General features: G+C 37.2%; 1 protein-coding gene across 1 annotated transcript; it reads right to left on the bottom strand.

The window, feature by feature from the left end:
- Positions 1–216: 216 nt before the first annotated feature.
- On the bottom strand, positions 217–15688 carry fndc7a (fibronectin type III domain containing 7a). The gene is made up of 14 exons (XM_056260353.1): positions 15536–15688; positions 15104–15122; positions 14594–14851; positions 13602–13859; positions 11761–12018; positions 10416–10667; positions 10061–10315; positions 5765–6022; positions 4491–4742; positions 4143–4397; positions 2842–3102; positions 2496–2525; positions 1014–1054; positions 217–255 (listed from the first exon to the last, which is right to left on the bottom strand). Exons 1-13 carry the CDS (start codon positions 15593–15595, stop codon positions 1023–1025), a joined length of 2448 nt encoding a protein of 815 aa, XP_056116328.1. The 5' UTR covers positions 15596–15688; the 3' UTR covers positions 217–255; positions 1014–1022.
- Between the last annotated feature and the right edge of the window lie 823 nt (positions 15689–16511).

Genomic DNA, 16511 nt, shown 5'->3' with positions numbered 1-16511 from the left:
GAAATTACAGTATAAATGCAAAACATCAAAATAAAAAAGAAAGTGTATACTGTATATAAAATATGACATTTAGAAATGGTTAACAATTTGATTGAAATCTATATTTTTGTATTCACTTTTGAAAGTTCTTAAAGATGCAATTACATTTTCACATTGAGCCAATTGTTAGCTATTTCTGGCAAATGTGGCCAGATGAATGCGGTGAGAAGAGAAAGCGTTGATGACGTCAGAGCTCCATCTGCTTTCATCTGTGCTCTTTAACAGAAGACAAAAAGACATGAGAACCGGACATTTGTGGGCGGTCCAACTTTGATCATAAACACACTGAAATGTATATGGCCTAAACATCATTCATGTCAAGTACATAATCCTGCAACATTCCCATAACTCTTTTGTTTCATTTAACCACACACACAAACAGTATATATAACAGTTATGTACAGTATACTGTGTATATATATATAATTCTCATTCTCGATCATTCTCATATTTAAAAATTTTCTCATTACTATACAGTATTGAGAGTGATCCTATGTGGATACAAATATGATTCATATAATTTTCAAATCACCATCAATTAAAGGTAGTATAAAAACTTTTTTCATATACTTTTACTTTTAAAAAATATACTTAAGTATATGCATATATCTGTATGTATATATATTTATTTATGTATATATATATATCTTTTTTTAATTAGCTTCTTAAATGTTTCAAGTGAAGTAACAAGTCCTCTGTCGTATCTGAAAATGTTTCAACTAAGATGCACATCTGGATTCTCAAGAGTGCAAGTGTCATATTTTATTGTCACCAACTGTACAGCAATAAACCTTTCTGAGATGTCCACGTTGACATGATATGCTTTATCTTACGGTGGACACAAAGGCCTCCAGTTTCAAGTGCCCTGGGTAAATCTGTCCCATGAGGCTCTGCATCTGTGTGTGTGTGTGTGTGTTTACTAGTGATGACAGTAAATGTAAACGTTCAGTCATAATTAATGTGCGATCACTCACAATGGGGTTCTAGTCCACACTCCTCCGGCCTCGATAGATCACTGCAGATACACATAAGAGCAGTTATGTAGCACTGAGTCATAAGGAACATGCTTAGGAGAGCTTGCGTATATTTAAAAAAAATGTTAATACATTTTGTTAATTTTTTATAAAAATATATGGTCCTTTGTAGCCGAATGGGTGAAGGAGGATCCCACCTCTGTCTGGTTATGTCTAGAAAAGTTACATACTCACTGTTCATTGCTCGGTCTTTTGTCGTGTAAGAATATAAAATCTGTAAGGACTTTGTGCAATAACAATCCTATAGTTGTTAATACTGTTAAAGCATGGTTTGCAGTGCGCAAGTTGGAGGGGAGATCTTTACTGACTCCTTTGCTTTCCCCAATACAAGGAAACCCTGACTTCGAGCCAGGCATGACAGATATAGGTTATGATATTTGGACACGTCAAGGAATTAAAAAGATGTGTGATTTGTTTGTGGGGCCCTCCTTATCCTCATTTGAACAAATTCAGGCTAAATATAGCCTCCCTGGCTCTAATTTCTTTAGATATCTCCAAGTTCGAGATTTTATATTTAAAAAAACTACATTTGTTTCTGAAGCCTCTTTATCTCCAATAGAGAAATTATTGCTCAAATGTCCAGTTAAGAAGGTGATTACCTCCTTTTATAATGTGCTTAATCAGACATCTGTCATACTGGCAGTCTCAGACGTAGCACTAACATGGCAAACTGAATTGGGTGTAGTTATTGATAAGGAGAAGTGGGATGTCATTTGTAATCAAACAAAACGGATATCTATCTGTAATCGCGCCAGGTTGTTACAGTTTAAAATCATTCACAGACTGCAAATATCTCCTAGCAAAAGACATAAAATGTATCCTCAAACCTCTCCTGATTGCCTTAAATGCAAATCAGCGGTGGGTACATATACTCATTGTGTTTGGTACTGTCCTAAAATTCAGTTATACTGGCATGATGTTCTGAAAGATATGAGCGCTATATTTGGAACTGCTTTGGCCTGTGATCCTGTCTCGCTGCTCTTGGGATATAGAGAGAATAAAATCAGTCCTGGTTCAGGCAGACTATATGATATCCTCACCTATGCTGCACGCAAGAACATTTTCCTGTCATGGATCAACGACAAACCTCCTTCTAAAACATCTTGGCATAAACTCATCATGGAGCTTTTTCCTTTGGAATACTTAACTTGCCTTCTCCATTCTACAAAAGGACGTTTCTTAAAGATTTGGACTCCTTATCTTCGCTTCACTAACTCCACCATTGCATCTATATTGAATAGTATCGCTATAGATTAGCCATTTGTATTTGTATTGTGTCATATGTCCTGAATATTGTCCAGATCTATGTTGTGCTGAGCTTTGTTCTTGTTTGTTCAATTTAAATGTGTTTAAAATAAAATAAAAATATTTGACAAAGAAAAAAAAAATGGTCCTAGATAAGTTTCAAATGAGAATACACACCCATTCCCACTGTGTTTCCAGAGCAGGATACTGAAAGACAAGGAAACATGGAAATCAGTCCATATACTGTAGCCTCTAGCCTTCATTTTCCTGATTTGAAGTGCCTTACTGTAGCTCAAGCGCTAGCAAAGTCAAGGTCATGGGTTCGAGAACCGGTAAAATGTGTTCCTTGAATGCAATATATAATTCCTTGAGTCGCTTTGGATAAAAGCGTCTGACATGCATAAACGCAATTTATACAAAAAATATTTTAAACTATATATAAGCATTATGCAGTATTAAAATATATTTTTCATTTACAAAGATTTTCTAGGTCTTTGGAAAATCAACCAACATCTTTTTGTACCTGAGTAGTGTTTTCTGGGGCAGAACGTGACCTTGGAACCCTCCTGTGTTAAGGGAGCGACCACGACGGTGTACACTTGTCCACACATGATGTTGGAGACGTCACATGCGGTAGCCCCTTGTGTCGTGCTGCAGGTGTAGTTCGAGCTGGTGCCGTACAGGTCGGCTGTGTAGTTGTACAGGCCGGGAGAAGAGCGCCAGTACACACGCAGAGTGTTGTTCGCCATGCGGTAGAGTTTCACGCTGGATGGACAACACGCACCTGAAGAAAATGAGATGGGAAAGAGGAAGGTGCAGAAATTAAGAGCACTTACTTGTTCCAAGTCTCTGAACTGCATAAATCATTCATAAAACCATTATTTAATGGTTCACTCAAAAATAACGATTCTGTCATCATTTACTCACCAAGATTGTTCAGAACAACTTGAGGGTGAGGAAATGATGACAGAATTTAAATTTCTGGGTGAACTATCTCTTGTATGGTTGAAGACAAGGTTGAATTGAATGTGACGTTTTTTTTGTAGAATTGATTTACTTTTTTGTATATGGGATACTACTGTATATGCACACTACTGTCTTGTTTTTTTTATGTATTTTTGTTGCGTTTCCTGAATGAGACCCATAAGATGCAAGTCTTATTAATTTATCTAGTCATGTATTTTCAATTTTAAATATCACTTTAAATCAGACATTAGATAATCTGTCACATAATCTGCCAGAACTTTTAATTCTTTATACCCCAACAGATTTTTTTATTTATTAGGAAAACTGATTATTAATTCAAAATTTTACTTTCTTATGTAAAGTGCATTGAGAAGCTACCTTTAATAGTGCTATATATAAAAACAAATATCAATATATTTATAAATATCATTGATATTTATGATATTCATAATTATTTAAAAATACTTTTTTTTTTGTCTGGCCTTCCTGTAATGTCTTATAATGCTTTTATATATTTTGATATTATATGTTTCTTTTTTTTTTCTTTTTTGGTTATTTATTTTATATTTTAATCCTTGTTAACTTTATTCTCATTCTTGTATTTTAATGGGTCTTTTTTATTAAAAAAATTATATACTATCTATTGCTTTTTTTTTTGTCTGTAAAGCACTTTGAACTGCATTGATTTGTTTGGAAAAGTGCTATATAAATAAACTTTTCAAGTCTGTTGGGTTTTAAAATATAAATCAGTAAAAAAAGGACACCAGGCTGAATCAAAAGCTCCTGCAAAAGTTAATGACCATTAACCGTTCATGTAGTTTCTCATGATGACAGACATAACAAATGCACTCAACTCACTTGAGGAGAAACCATGGTATCTGCACTCTGTTTTATGTCCAGTCATGCTGAAGGCCTCCAGCGACACATTGTAGCTTGTGCCACATGTGATGCATCCCAACAGGCAGTGGGTGTCCATGCTGTGACATTTGGCATGACCTCTGGGGGACGTCAAAGACGTGACATAGGACTGCGCCCCTGTGGCAGGCGACCAAGTGACGTTCGTCATGGACTGGGTCACCTGTTCAACAGTCAGAGTTTCTGGACAACAGGGTCCTGGAGAGAGAGAGATGGTGCATATTTATATCGCTTCACCATTTTCAACTATAAACATCTGTCTCCAGATGTTTTCCATCTTCATTACTGCACCTGTTTCCAGGGGAATGGAGTAGCTGGGAAGACTCTGTCCTGCTGCAGTGGTGGCGTAGGCGCTGACCTCATATATGGATCCACAGGACACGCTGATGTAACAGGAAGTGCCGCTGGACGAGTAAGTGAGTGAGTCGGTGTGACCCGTGGCGATCACGCTGTAGTTGGCCTGAGTGTTTGTAGCTGTCCAGAACACCTCCACAGTGGAAGAGTTCACCTGAGTCACATTGAGGATCACAGGGGCACAGGGAGCTGAAAGACAAAAATGCATTACATGTAACAGTGATGGTATCACATATTATGGCGGTACTTTGAAATATACCATGTTACTGAAATGAATGTGCCATTTTATAAGGCTTTGCATGGTTTGGTTGCACATTATCTGTCAGAGCTTTTAATTTCATTACATGATTTTTTTTTTCTGGGAAAGCCTTTAACTTGAATGTATTTATATTTATTGTTTATAATTTTAAAAATTATTCTTTATTATATTTAATTTCTTATCTAGTCTTTTGTCCTTTTGTTTTCTAATGTAAAGTGCTTAAAAAAGCTAATATAGAAAAACAAATATTATTTATATTTATAAAAATAATAAAAAGTTATTATTACAACATGGTATTTTTGAAAGTACACTGTGTGAACACAATAAAAAATTATATTAAAAAAAATTAAGGAAAAAAAACAATAATAATTATCATTATTATTTTATATACATGGTTCAAAATATACCATGGTACTGCTATAGCAAATGTACAACAAAACAAAGCTATTACCATGGTACTTTTTCGAATATGGCATTGTGCACACTAGTATCTTTTATTTTTTACTTATGTAAAGTGCATTGAGAATTTACTTTTAAAGGCACTATATGTAAAAAACAAATATTCTTAATATTAATATAAATGTCAATACTAATACATATTATTTTTACAACATGGTATTTTGGAAATATTTTGAGCAACATGTAAATACAATAATAATAATTATTATACCATGGTATTTTTGGAAATACTTTGAGTAGAATTATTACAATAATTACAATAATTCATTTAATAATAATAATATTTGTATTGTATTGTATTGTATTTACATGATACTCAAAGTATTTCCAAAAAATACCATGGTACTACTATGTATAAATGCACAACAAAACATGGTATTACCATGGTAGTGTTTTGTACTGTATGTGGCATATATCACACTAGTATTTTGTGGGCTCACGTGCGTTTGTGTGTGTGTACCTGTCCGGCGTGCGTTTGTGTGTGTGTGTGTACCTGTCCGGCGTGTATGTGCACTACAGGTGTTGTTGCATCCTTGTATCTCACTGCAGGGCCGCACCACCACGCTGTACAGACTGTCGCAGGTGAGATCAGAGAGCGCGCACACAGGAGCCGTGTCGTTGCAGTGGATCCTTTCGCTTCCGTCTGCAGCGATCGTCTCGTATAACTCAGCTCCTCGAACGGCTGACCATGAGATCTCTAAAGTTTCTGTGGAGATCAGTGACACGGACACATCCTCTGGACAGCACGGGACTGAGGACACAGAGAGAGAGAGAAGTTTCTCATACTTGAATTTATTTGTATAGCAAAACTTTTACATAAAATGTAAATATTAGTGTGTGTACTGTATGTCTTATGACTTTTATATCTATATTATACACATAATATGTAAGTTTGGGGTCGGTAAGTTTTTTTTATGTTTTTGAAAGATGTCTCTTATGCTCACCAAGGCTGCATTAATATGATCAAAAATAAATTGTGAAATATTATTACAATTTAATATAACTGTTTTCTATTTCAATATATTTTAAAATGTAATTTATTCCTATCACAGCAAAGCGTAATTTTCAGCATCATGTGTCACTCCAGTCTTCAGTGTCACATGATCCTTCAGAAATCATTCTAATATGCTGATTTGATGTCCAAGAAACATTTCTTATAATTATCAATGTTGAAAACAGCTGTGCTGCTTAATATTTCTGTGGATATTCAAGCATTCACTTAGGGCTGGGCGATATGGCCAAAAAAATGTATCACGATATTTTTTGTTATATCAGTCGATATCGATAATTATCACGATAAATGTCAAATCTTTATTTCTTTCAAGTTTAAAGGCAGATTTTTGCTCCTAAGTGAAAGTTGTATAAACCAGAGCGTTGTGGTTTTAAAAATCTGAGGTAGAACATTCAAACATTTGTCATTTTTCCTTAACAAAATAAATATCTGAAAGAAAAATATTTCTTCAGCACAGTTTGCAGTGCAGGCTGCAATATTCAAATGACATGTTTTGTCTCGAAATGCATATTTGACAGTGAGTTGACAGTAAATCTACATCCTAACTCAAGCTAATGCTACTATGTTAAATTTATGTTCATTAACAAAAACAGTAACATCTGTTTTTTTAAAAAAAAATTATTTAAGGACCACATTTTTATTTGGTAAAATGTAATATTCTGACTGTTTGAGCTTTATTAAAATTAACCATTGGTCATCCAGTATCATGCATTTAGATCACGATAACCACAGATAAAGCCAGGTACAGCCTCAGTGGCGGGCCGTGCATTTCACACCTAGGCCTTCAGTGATGTCCAACCTGAATTAATAACTTTTAATAGTGTAGCAGCGCACGCACATACTCTCTATAATTGTTGTGAATTCCTGTTTTTATTTTGCACCGGCAGTTATAGGGTTAATTGCGGTGAGTACGGGAAAGGCCGGGTAGAGAGAAATGAGCGAGTGAGTTCGGCTTTTGTGTTAGTGTACAATGGTTCTTGCGGATCCTCCCTTTTCTTATCCTTAAATGGTTACAATAGTATTAATGTTTGAAAAAAGAAGTTGCTTCGATCATAAATTTACAAGAAAAATTAGGATGAAAATCATATTCACCACGGACAAAAACCGGGGCAAAAAATGCATTATACTCTCCAAAACTACTGATTTTTTTTTTTTTACACAAATCCATCCTAATTTCTTTCCTCAAAAAGACTTAAATTACTTGGTTGTACAGGTTGTCTGTGCGTTTCAGTCCCAACAACCTTTTCTATCGCCATCGAGGCTAATGTGCTGAAAGTCGAATCTGTCCCGTCGTATTTCTGGCATAAGTTTTAATTCGCTTTAGTGCTGAGAGTGTCTGCTCGACAGAAGCAGTAAGTTAAACAGGGAAAACACCTCAAAACATGACGACGTTACAGCTGACACAAGCACTCACGCAGATTTTTGAACGATATCAATGAGATCAGCGGGACTTTTGCCTTTAAAATCAGTCCTGGCATTTACAGTCAGTTCTGTTCTTACCCCGGACAGATCGATAAAGTTCCGTGACTCTGCGTATTAAAAAGCTGAATAAGGGATTTTTTCCGGTAGGTTTGAACCTGCTGGTGGTCGAGGAATGAAAGAAACATTCATTTGTGGGTTGAAAAACTATTAAATCTACAGGAATATATTTTAGTTTAGTTCGTTACAGATGTGGTTAGCTAGCTCTGACTACCAGTAATAGTAGTACACGGTCTGACCATCCAATCAAAGGACGTGAGAATGCCGACGTCATTGTACGCATGCTAGATGGCCCCGGTGCAGTCAACTCGAAATCTGATTGGCTGATTAAATCTGACTGATTATCTGATTGGTTAAAGCAACAGTTTCATTGCCATTCATTTTAAAGGGATAGTTCGGCCAAAAATGATATTTAACACATGCATTACTCACCCTCAAGCCGTTCGAGATGCATATGTCAATCTTGTTTCAGACGAACACATTTTCAGTTATTTTAGAAAATGTCTTAGACCCTTCAGTGGATATAATGTAAAGCAATGGGGTCCACCTCCTTCAAGTCCCAAAATGTGCATACATCCTTCACAGAAGTAATCCATCCGGCTCCAGGGGGATAAACGAAGGCCTTCTGAGGGTAATCCGTGCGGTTTTGTCGTAAAAATATACATATTTAAAACTTTATAAATGAAAATATCTGACTTCCGGCAACGATCGACGCGCGTTCACGGGTGATGGAAGTCGGCGTACGAGTATGACGTAGCGTAGGAACCGGCGTGACGTAGAACGAATGCGCCTGCGCAGCCAGAGTGCAGAGCAAAACAAAACTACACTCAGTTCACCCGTGAACGCGCGTCGATCGTTGCCGGAAGTCAGATATTTTCATTTATAAAGTTTTAAATATGTATATTTTTACGACAAAACCGCACGGATTACCCTCAGAAGGCCTTCGTTTATCCCCCTGGAGCCGGATGGATTACTTTTGTGAAGGATGTATGCACATTTTGGGACTTGAAGGAGGTGGACCCCATTGCTTCACATTATATCCACTGAAGGGTCTAAGACATTTTCTAAAATAACTGAAAATGTGTTCGTCTGAAACAAGATTGACATATGCATCTCGAACGGCTTGAGGGTGAGTAATGCATGTGTTAAATATCATTTTTGGCCGAACTATCCCTTTAAGTTACAGGCGCCCGCACTGTCGATTCTGAAGGCCTGAAGGCAGATTTATTTGACCCTGGCAACACATGATGGCTGAAATATGATTGGATAAAAGCGCTAAAATAAATATACACAGGAAGCAGCGCAACCAAGAGAAAAGCTATTTAAGAGAATGGACTATTGGAAATAATTTAATACTCATTCATACAATAAAATACATTAAAGTGCAAGTCAGTGATTCTGATAGTGTTTAGGCCAGCAGAGAAGGCCTTGGTGGCCCACCACTGTACAGCCTATAGCACCTCACTATCATGGCAAAATGTAACTATGGTTTCTATGGTATTTGTATGAAAAACAGTAGCCTAACAGTTAAATACATTATTAAATACTGTAATTATATTCCATTAGTCATTTAATACATTGTCTACATTAATAATATTATACAATTCAATATGTATATCCCACATTTCATGGTGCAGTTAATATTACTAGGCTAACGTTACAGTAAATCCATGGTAGGCTAAATGGATTCAGTATCAATTCAGATTCTGACTGTTTCGCTGCGCAGTGTTTCTCCTGTTTGTCAGCGGTGTTTCATCTGCCTTTGAACTGATTTAAACTGGACATTTGTGTTCTTAGCTGAACTTAAGCGCTTCTCACTGGATCTCGTGAGCGAGACGATCAGAGTAAACTCGTCTGCTCTAGTGAGCTCGCGCTGCCATTTGGACTTTGAGCCGAGCGGATAAACAGTCCGTGAGGCGCGCGCGGTTCAAATGAGTTTCGTTCCACTTTTGGCGCATACACATTATCGAACATTTATCGACCTCTTGATATCGTTTTATCGAGAAAAATTATATCGCGATAATTATCGTTATCGTTTTATCGCCCAGCCCTACATTCACTGATGAATAGAAAGTTCAAAAGAACAGCATTCATTTGAAATAGAAAACTTTTGCAACATTTTTTATATATTTACTGTCACTTTTGATAAATTTAATGCAGAATAAAAGTTTTTTTTGTACTTTGCTGAAAAAAGTATAAATTTCATTAGAAAAAAACTTGCTGACCTTAAACTTTTAAATGGTATATATATATATATATATATATATAAATGCAAATCTGTCAGTGTAAAGTACAAACTTGTAGTATAGTTGACTATTTGTCCTGGTGGACTGGAGCCGGCCTGGTTGTAAGCGAATACGGTCGAGAGGTACGTGTATCCGCACTTGCACTGGAAGTAGCAGGCCCTGCCGGTGGTGTTGCAGTTTTCCTCTAAGCCATCATCGCTCTTCACGTAGGCGATGTAGTAATTCACCCACGGAACCTCAGACCACATGACGGAGCAGTTCCCTGTGGTCACCTCCTCAATCCAGACCGAGTCAGGAGGACATGGGACTGAAAATGATTCAAAGAAGATGACAACCAACCGCACAACTCTATATTAATGTGTATGTGTGGTTTTTCATGTGTGCATTCATGTGTGAGTAAAATATACAGGTCAGAAGGTCCTCTGGGTTTGAAGGGTCACTGCTTCCGGCCTGGTTGGATGCTACGAGGGTGATGGTGTGGTTCTGGCTGCAGTTGAGAGGACTGATTATGCAGTAGAGGTATGAGGAGCTGCAGTTCTGGCCTGTGGAGCTCACAGCAGTGTATGTGTCGGCCCCGTGGACTGACTGCCAATACACCGCCAGATCGAGAGAGCGACCTGGCGTCAGCTGAACCACCACATCTCCTGGGACAGAAGGACCTGTAGAGAGTGGAACAGAGAAAGAAGAGTTGTACATTTAAGGTTTGATTCATCATTGTATTAACTTTACAGAGCTTATCTGGTACATAGAGTCAGACAGAACACTTTGGTTAAAGGGACACTCTTCACACAAAAATGAAAACTCACACTCATGCTATCCCAGATAAAATCAAAGTGAATGGGTTAAAAAAGTTGACGCTTCAAAAGCCACACAAAACGAACACGACGGTAATCCATACCAACCCAGTTGATGAATCAATGTCTTCTGAAGTGAAAACAATTTGTGTGAGACAAATACTAATATTTGAACCTTTTCCTACTATAAACCATCGCTTCTGGCCAACTGTCAAGCGGTATTTCATGAGTTTGCGCTTGACGTCACGTAAACTACAATGTTGTAGAGCGTGAATTTGTGAAACACACGCGAGAAGTGATGATTACGATGCGATGCAAAGCAATGGTTTAGAGTTTAAAAAGTTTGAAATATTAGAATTTTTCTCACACATACGAATTGAACTGGGTTCTTATGGATTAATGCCATGTTTGTTTTTGAAGCGTCAGCTTTGAGAAATCCATACACTTGCATTATATGGATTCACGGAGATGGATTCTTTTTCTAAAAATCTTTGTTTTTCCCTTTAAAAACTAAATAGGAAAATTTGTAATGCTCAACATGGCGGCTGTAGGAAACTAAAGGCCTGTTCACACCAAGAAGGATAACTATAATGATAACTTTATAAGTATCCACACCAGCACACGATAACTTTCTGTTTATTATAAGCGTGTGGTGCAGTTTTGTCATCTGTCACGTTAAATGCTCAAGCTCTTTTAAGCAGGATTCTGATTGGCTGCCAATATTTTGATTGTTTATCAGCTGGAAAAAAAATCGTTCTGAAAGTGAGTCCAACTGAATCGTGCAGTTATAGTTGCCATTGTGGTCTGTGCTATTTTTTTTTTTTTTTGACGATTTTTACAACTATATATTTATTATTATTTTTATCGTCCTTGGTGTGAACAGGCTTCTTTCAATTAAAAGATCTAAGCAGCTTATTAGGAATATACCCTGTTCAAAAGACTATAAACGAGTCCTCACGTGTGATTTGGCTGATGGTGATGTCGTCTCCTTGGTTACCATCAGGATCCCAGGCATTGCCCTTGATGGAGTAGGTGGTGCCAGGCTGAAGGTCACTGAAGGTCATGTTGGTCTCAGACGTGTTGCGTCTGACCCGCGTGTCGGAACCCTCCTTGATCATGACCAAGGTGTATAACACTGCATTGTTCACTGGATTCCAGTTTATCACAATGGTGTCACTGCTGGGGGAGCTGGAATGCAGATCTGGGGCCACCACCACTGAGAGAGAGAAAAAATAAATCAATATTTTTAACAGCTGGACCGAAGGAATGGAAACAGTCTGAGAGCATAAGCACAGGAAGACTAAGCAGCTACTGCCTCTGGTGGTGAGTTTCAATCATTACAGCTGGAAACAAATGACCCAATTAATACACTAAATTATGAACCATTAGTCAAATTAGTTTATTGATATGTGCCAATGATAATCTTTTTTGATAAAATATATTATTACATTTAAAATGAGTATAGTATAAATGTCTGATAGGGACAGATATGTGATGTTGAGATGGAAATAACCTTCAGTGTGTCTGTAAGGTGAAATGGGATAGAGAGAATGTTCTGTTGTTATATGTGAAACTTTATGAAATCGGTCCTTCTTATGTTACGTCAAGCCGTTCCTTGGGGAAAGGCGACAGCCTAGTTCTCATGGTTTATCTTTTCATACAGTTTTGGGTATAAATCTAAAGATGCAGTTACTGTCAACAGTTGGTAGAAGCCAGAGGAACCAACTCTGCACAATAGCTGGAGTAAACAATACTGTGTTATTGTTACAGGTTTTAAATACCAACTCATTGTCGACCAAACTGGGAGTAGGGCTCAGTTTTCATTCTTTTCTACGATGTGTGATCTTAAGTAAATGAACTTTAAATGAAAATGTCTGGTCTGGTTTAATGGTTTCGAGGGTTTTGGGCTGGTTGTTTGTGATAAAGAGTCAGTGTTGCTTCTCCATCCCTCAAAACCGTGTCCTTATGGTTCTTCAGATCATGCATATATTGTAATTGTTCATGTGGAGTTTTACGGTTTCATTTCCTGTGGTTAGAGGAGTGGGCCTAAACTCTAGGGATGTGCACATCCTGGTTGGTGGCGGGAAATGCTCATTTTAACTAATTTAGGAAATATCAGTTGTAACTTGTGCAAATGACAATATTTGTTTTTCTCTTGCCTGTATGTTGTATTTATTGATTGTTTTTAAACTATTTGTCTTAACTATCATTGAGGGAACTTGCTGAAATGTATAGAGAGACAAGAGTTAGTTTTACAGAAAATGGTATGTTCCAATTAACGGGAATTAAGGCGGGAAAATTGTGCATTTAAGTGTTCAGAAGTGAGGCAGGAGGAACAGAGAGTGGTTTGGGGCTTGATGCAAAGGTTGTTAATGTTGCTTGAGCATGAAGCTGGTGCTAGTTTTAGTACCTGTTTTTGTAACCTTTGTTTTTATTTTTGCTCTTATCCACTGTTGTATGGACCTTTTGCACTTCCTTGCCTTTAAAGTATTAAACTTCTTTTGGAATGACCTTTAAACGGATGCCTGGTGTGATTCTCCTTGTGACCGCTCGGGTCTCTATTACATTGTTTCAGCTGGTCAGTTTGGAGACCAGCTGGCTGGTCATCAGTTGAACACTAGTTTCCTCAGGTTTAGAGACTACCATCTTAAAGACCAGCCAACCATCTTAGGCTGGTTCAAACTGTTTTGTTTCTGCCACAAAACAGCAGGGATGTTAGCCCTTTTTAAAGTATGAGATAGCCATCAAAGGCATTTTTAAATCAAGCAGAAGATGTTTTAATTAAAGTCTGGAGTTTACCTGTCTTAGAGTTCATGGATAGAGAAGGCTGACTCCTTCCCCCAGTGTTGACAGACATCACGCTGAGGGTGTATTGGGTATAAGGCAGCAGATTGATCACTGTCCCGGGGGAAGTTACCACCCGGGTTTCAGAGAAGAACCCATCCTCGTTCTCTGCCCGGATGATGTAGCTGGTGGCACCAATCACTAGACCGAACTCCACCGTGATGCTGTCACTGTGTTTGGAGTAAGCCTGCTCTATAAAGGGAACCTCGGGAGCTGATGGGACACAATACAAAAACATAATAATTATATATATATATATATATATATATATATATATATATATAATATATATATATATATATATATATATATATATATAGCATATATAATTAGCAATAGCTTCATTTCTAGAAATAAATATTGTTAAGTTCATAATGATGGTAGAAAAAACACTGTTATTATAATTATTTTAATACATTTTTTGGAGAGAACTTATCACAATATTTTGCAGCTTAAAGTGCTTTATGAATAAATGGAATAAACAAAGAAATACAAAATTTATAAAGTAAATTGTGAAGTACCCTTCATGAAGATTGAGGCTTTACATGTGGTTCCCACAATCGTAAATATTGTTACACCTTTTATATAAATAAATAAATATTCAAGACCGTATTCAACGTTCTAATGTACGTAGAACTTAATTTGTCTTAAATTATGTAAAAATAAATAAATAAATAATATAAATATTAAAACATAATATTCGGAATTCAAATGATTGATTTTAATATAACTAAATGAAAAATGTAGGCTATCTAATAAAATGAATACTTAATTTATTATTTTAAAAGATAAATTAAAAAGTCACCTGTCTTAAATATCAGACCACCTCACTGGGCACTGATGCTAAAGCCTTTTGCATCGGTGTCAGTTAGAATTTTTCATTTGTAATTTATCAAGGTAGCTCTTGTCCAACGGCACAGACTTGCAGAAGTCAGAGGTCACCTCACCTGTTATCTCCTCCGTTTCAGCGCTGCTGAGCACGTTCACCGCGTTGTCCATGGCTTCGACCCGCATCCTGTACACAGTGTTCGGGGACAAAGAGTTGACGGAGCCCATCACCGTGCTGCCGCTGAACTGCGCGAACACCGACGGCTCTGGGGAGTTTTTCGGCGTGGCGGTGATTTTGTACGAGCTCGCGCCGGAATGTCCGCTCCAGCGCACCGTCATGCTTTTAGAGGTGACGGTGAACACGGATAACGTGATGTCTGCGCGAAGACAAACAGTAAAGATATCATAATAACCATAATACTGTTTTTAAAAATGCATTATTAATACAAGACACAACCCGGTCATTCCACAAAATGGTAGCCTTTTCAATTTTGAAAAGGAGAATTTAATATTTTGATATTTGACATGTCGACAGTTTTGTGGCTAACTATCCATTACTAGTATTGTGTATTAACACGATAATTTAATGCTACAAATATCCAGTTCCTCAAATATTGAAGATCTCCTACCGTTTTGTGCTGTGCATATCTGTAAATTAAGAGCAGAAATACAACAAATCATTTTTAAAATATAGCCTATAAAACATGTTAGAAAGCATCCATTCTTCCTCGCTTATTTCAGGGGCAACTATTACTCTGTCATATGGTATTATGTGCCATTAGTGGCCAAGGAAGCTTATTTGAGCATCACTCAGCACAGATTTTAGATCCAAAGCTATTTTTTCCTATCCAGCATGAAAGTGTGTACAACTACAAAACATGCAGAAGTATAATAAAGAGGACTATTGTTCTATGCAATACAAATAACCTGTCTTTAAAATATATAATTATTTATTAAGAATCCCAATGTGCTTTTAATGTGCTATGTTGCTTCCACCAAGCATAGGCACAGTTAAACCATAACTTATTGTAGCCTATGTATAAAGAAAGTAGAATTTTTACCTGTGGCACGATGATAATCAATAAGATGATGTTAGAAAGATGTAAATATTTCGACTCCATGCCTCAAATTTAGTTCTGCTCAGCTGCCTTTAGGGCACAGTCTCTTCTCCTGATTTGACTATTTCTGCAGGGTAATGGCTGTGGCTTAAGTTCTGGGGATTTTTTTCTGGGTTTTTTTCCTATTACCGTCCAACAGGTATTTTATTGTTCTACGAGTAGTGAGTGTTCACGTTTGCCCCCTCCCTCTGTCAGGGAGAGAGAGAGAGGACCTATCAGCGCTGGAGGAAAACACACACAGGTACGCATCAACACACTTGAGGATAGACACAAAGATGCACTCTGCCTGGTGAATGGGCTGTTCAGCATCGCTTGTTCTATTGTTATCAAATACACAAGACATTAAATGTTCTATGCACTCGTTTAAGATAATACTTAAGAATAAAATAGTATCAATTATATTAATCCCTATTATGAACTAATAAAGTAGGTTACCAGATTGAAAAGAGGCATTTATCATATTACATAGGCCTACTTATATGACAACTCTGAGCGGTTGCCCTTTCATAGCTCAGGTTATGTTTTGTTTTAGTACTTTGTCTCAGATGTTCTACCTAAAATTGCTTTAGTAGCCTATATAGGAGAAATAGAGCTATAAATGAATATATTGGATCATTTGATTTTAGAAGAACTTCTAAACTATGAAAAATATTGTGTGTGTGTGTGTGTCTGTCTGTCTGTCTGTGTGTGTGTGTGTGTGTGTGTGTGTGTTTGTGTGTGTGTGTGTGTGTGTGTGTGTGTGTGTGTGTGTGTGTGTGTGTGTGTGTGTGTGTGTGTGTGTGTGTGTGTGTGTGTGTGTGTGTGTGTGTGTGTGTGTGTGTGTGTGTGTGTGTGTGTGTGTGTGTGTGTGTGTGGCCTGGTAAACCCTACGTTATGGGGACAAAATGTCCCCACAAGGATGGCAATATCCGAAATCCTT

Source organism: Rhinichthys klamathensis, unplaced genomic scaffold, assembly GCF_029890125.1.
Source record: "Rhinichthys klamathensis goyatoka isolate OS25496 unplaced genomic scaffold, OSU_Roscu_1.1 h1tg000008l_1, whole genome shotgun sequence".
Taxonomy (NCBI): domain Eukaryota; kingdom Metazoa; phylum Chordata; class Actinopteri; order Cypriniformes; family Leuciscidae; genus Rhinichthys; species Rhinichthys klamathensis.
The sequence above is the reverse complement of the archived record's forward strand: the minus strand, read 5'-3'. Positions and strand labels throughout refer to the sequence as shown.

Bases quoted from the DNA above. Each gene is read 5' to 3' on its own strand.
- fndc7a (XM_056260353.1), bottom strand. From the start codon at position 15,595: ATGGAGTCGAAATATTTACATCTTTCTAACATCATCTTATTGATTATC. The intron at 4,398-4,490 runs GTGCAGTAATGA...CTCTCTCTCCAG, and splicing joins CTCCATTCCCCTGGAAACAG to GACCCTGTTGTCCAGAAACT. The intron at 3,103-4,142 runs GTGAGTTGAGTG...CATTTTCTTCAG, and splicing joins ATACCATGGTTTCTCCTCAA to GTGCGTGTTGTCCATCCAGC.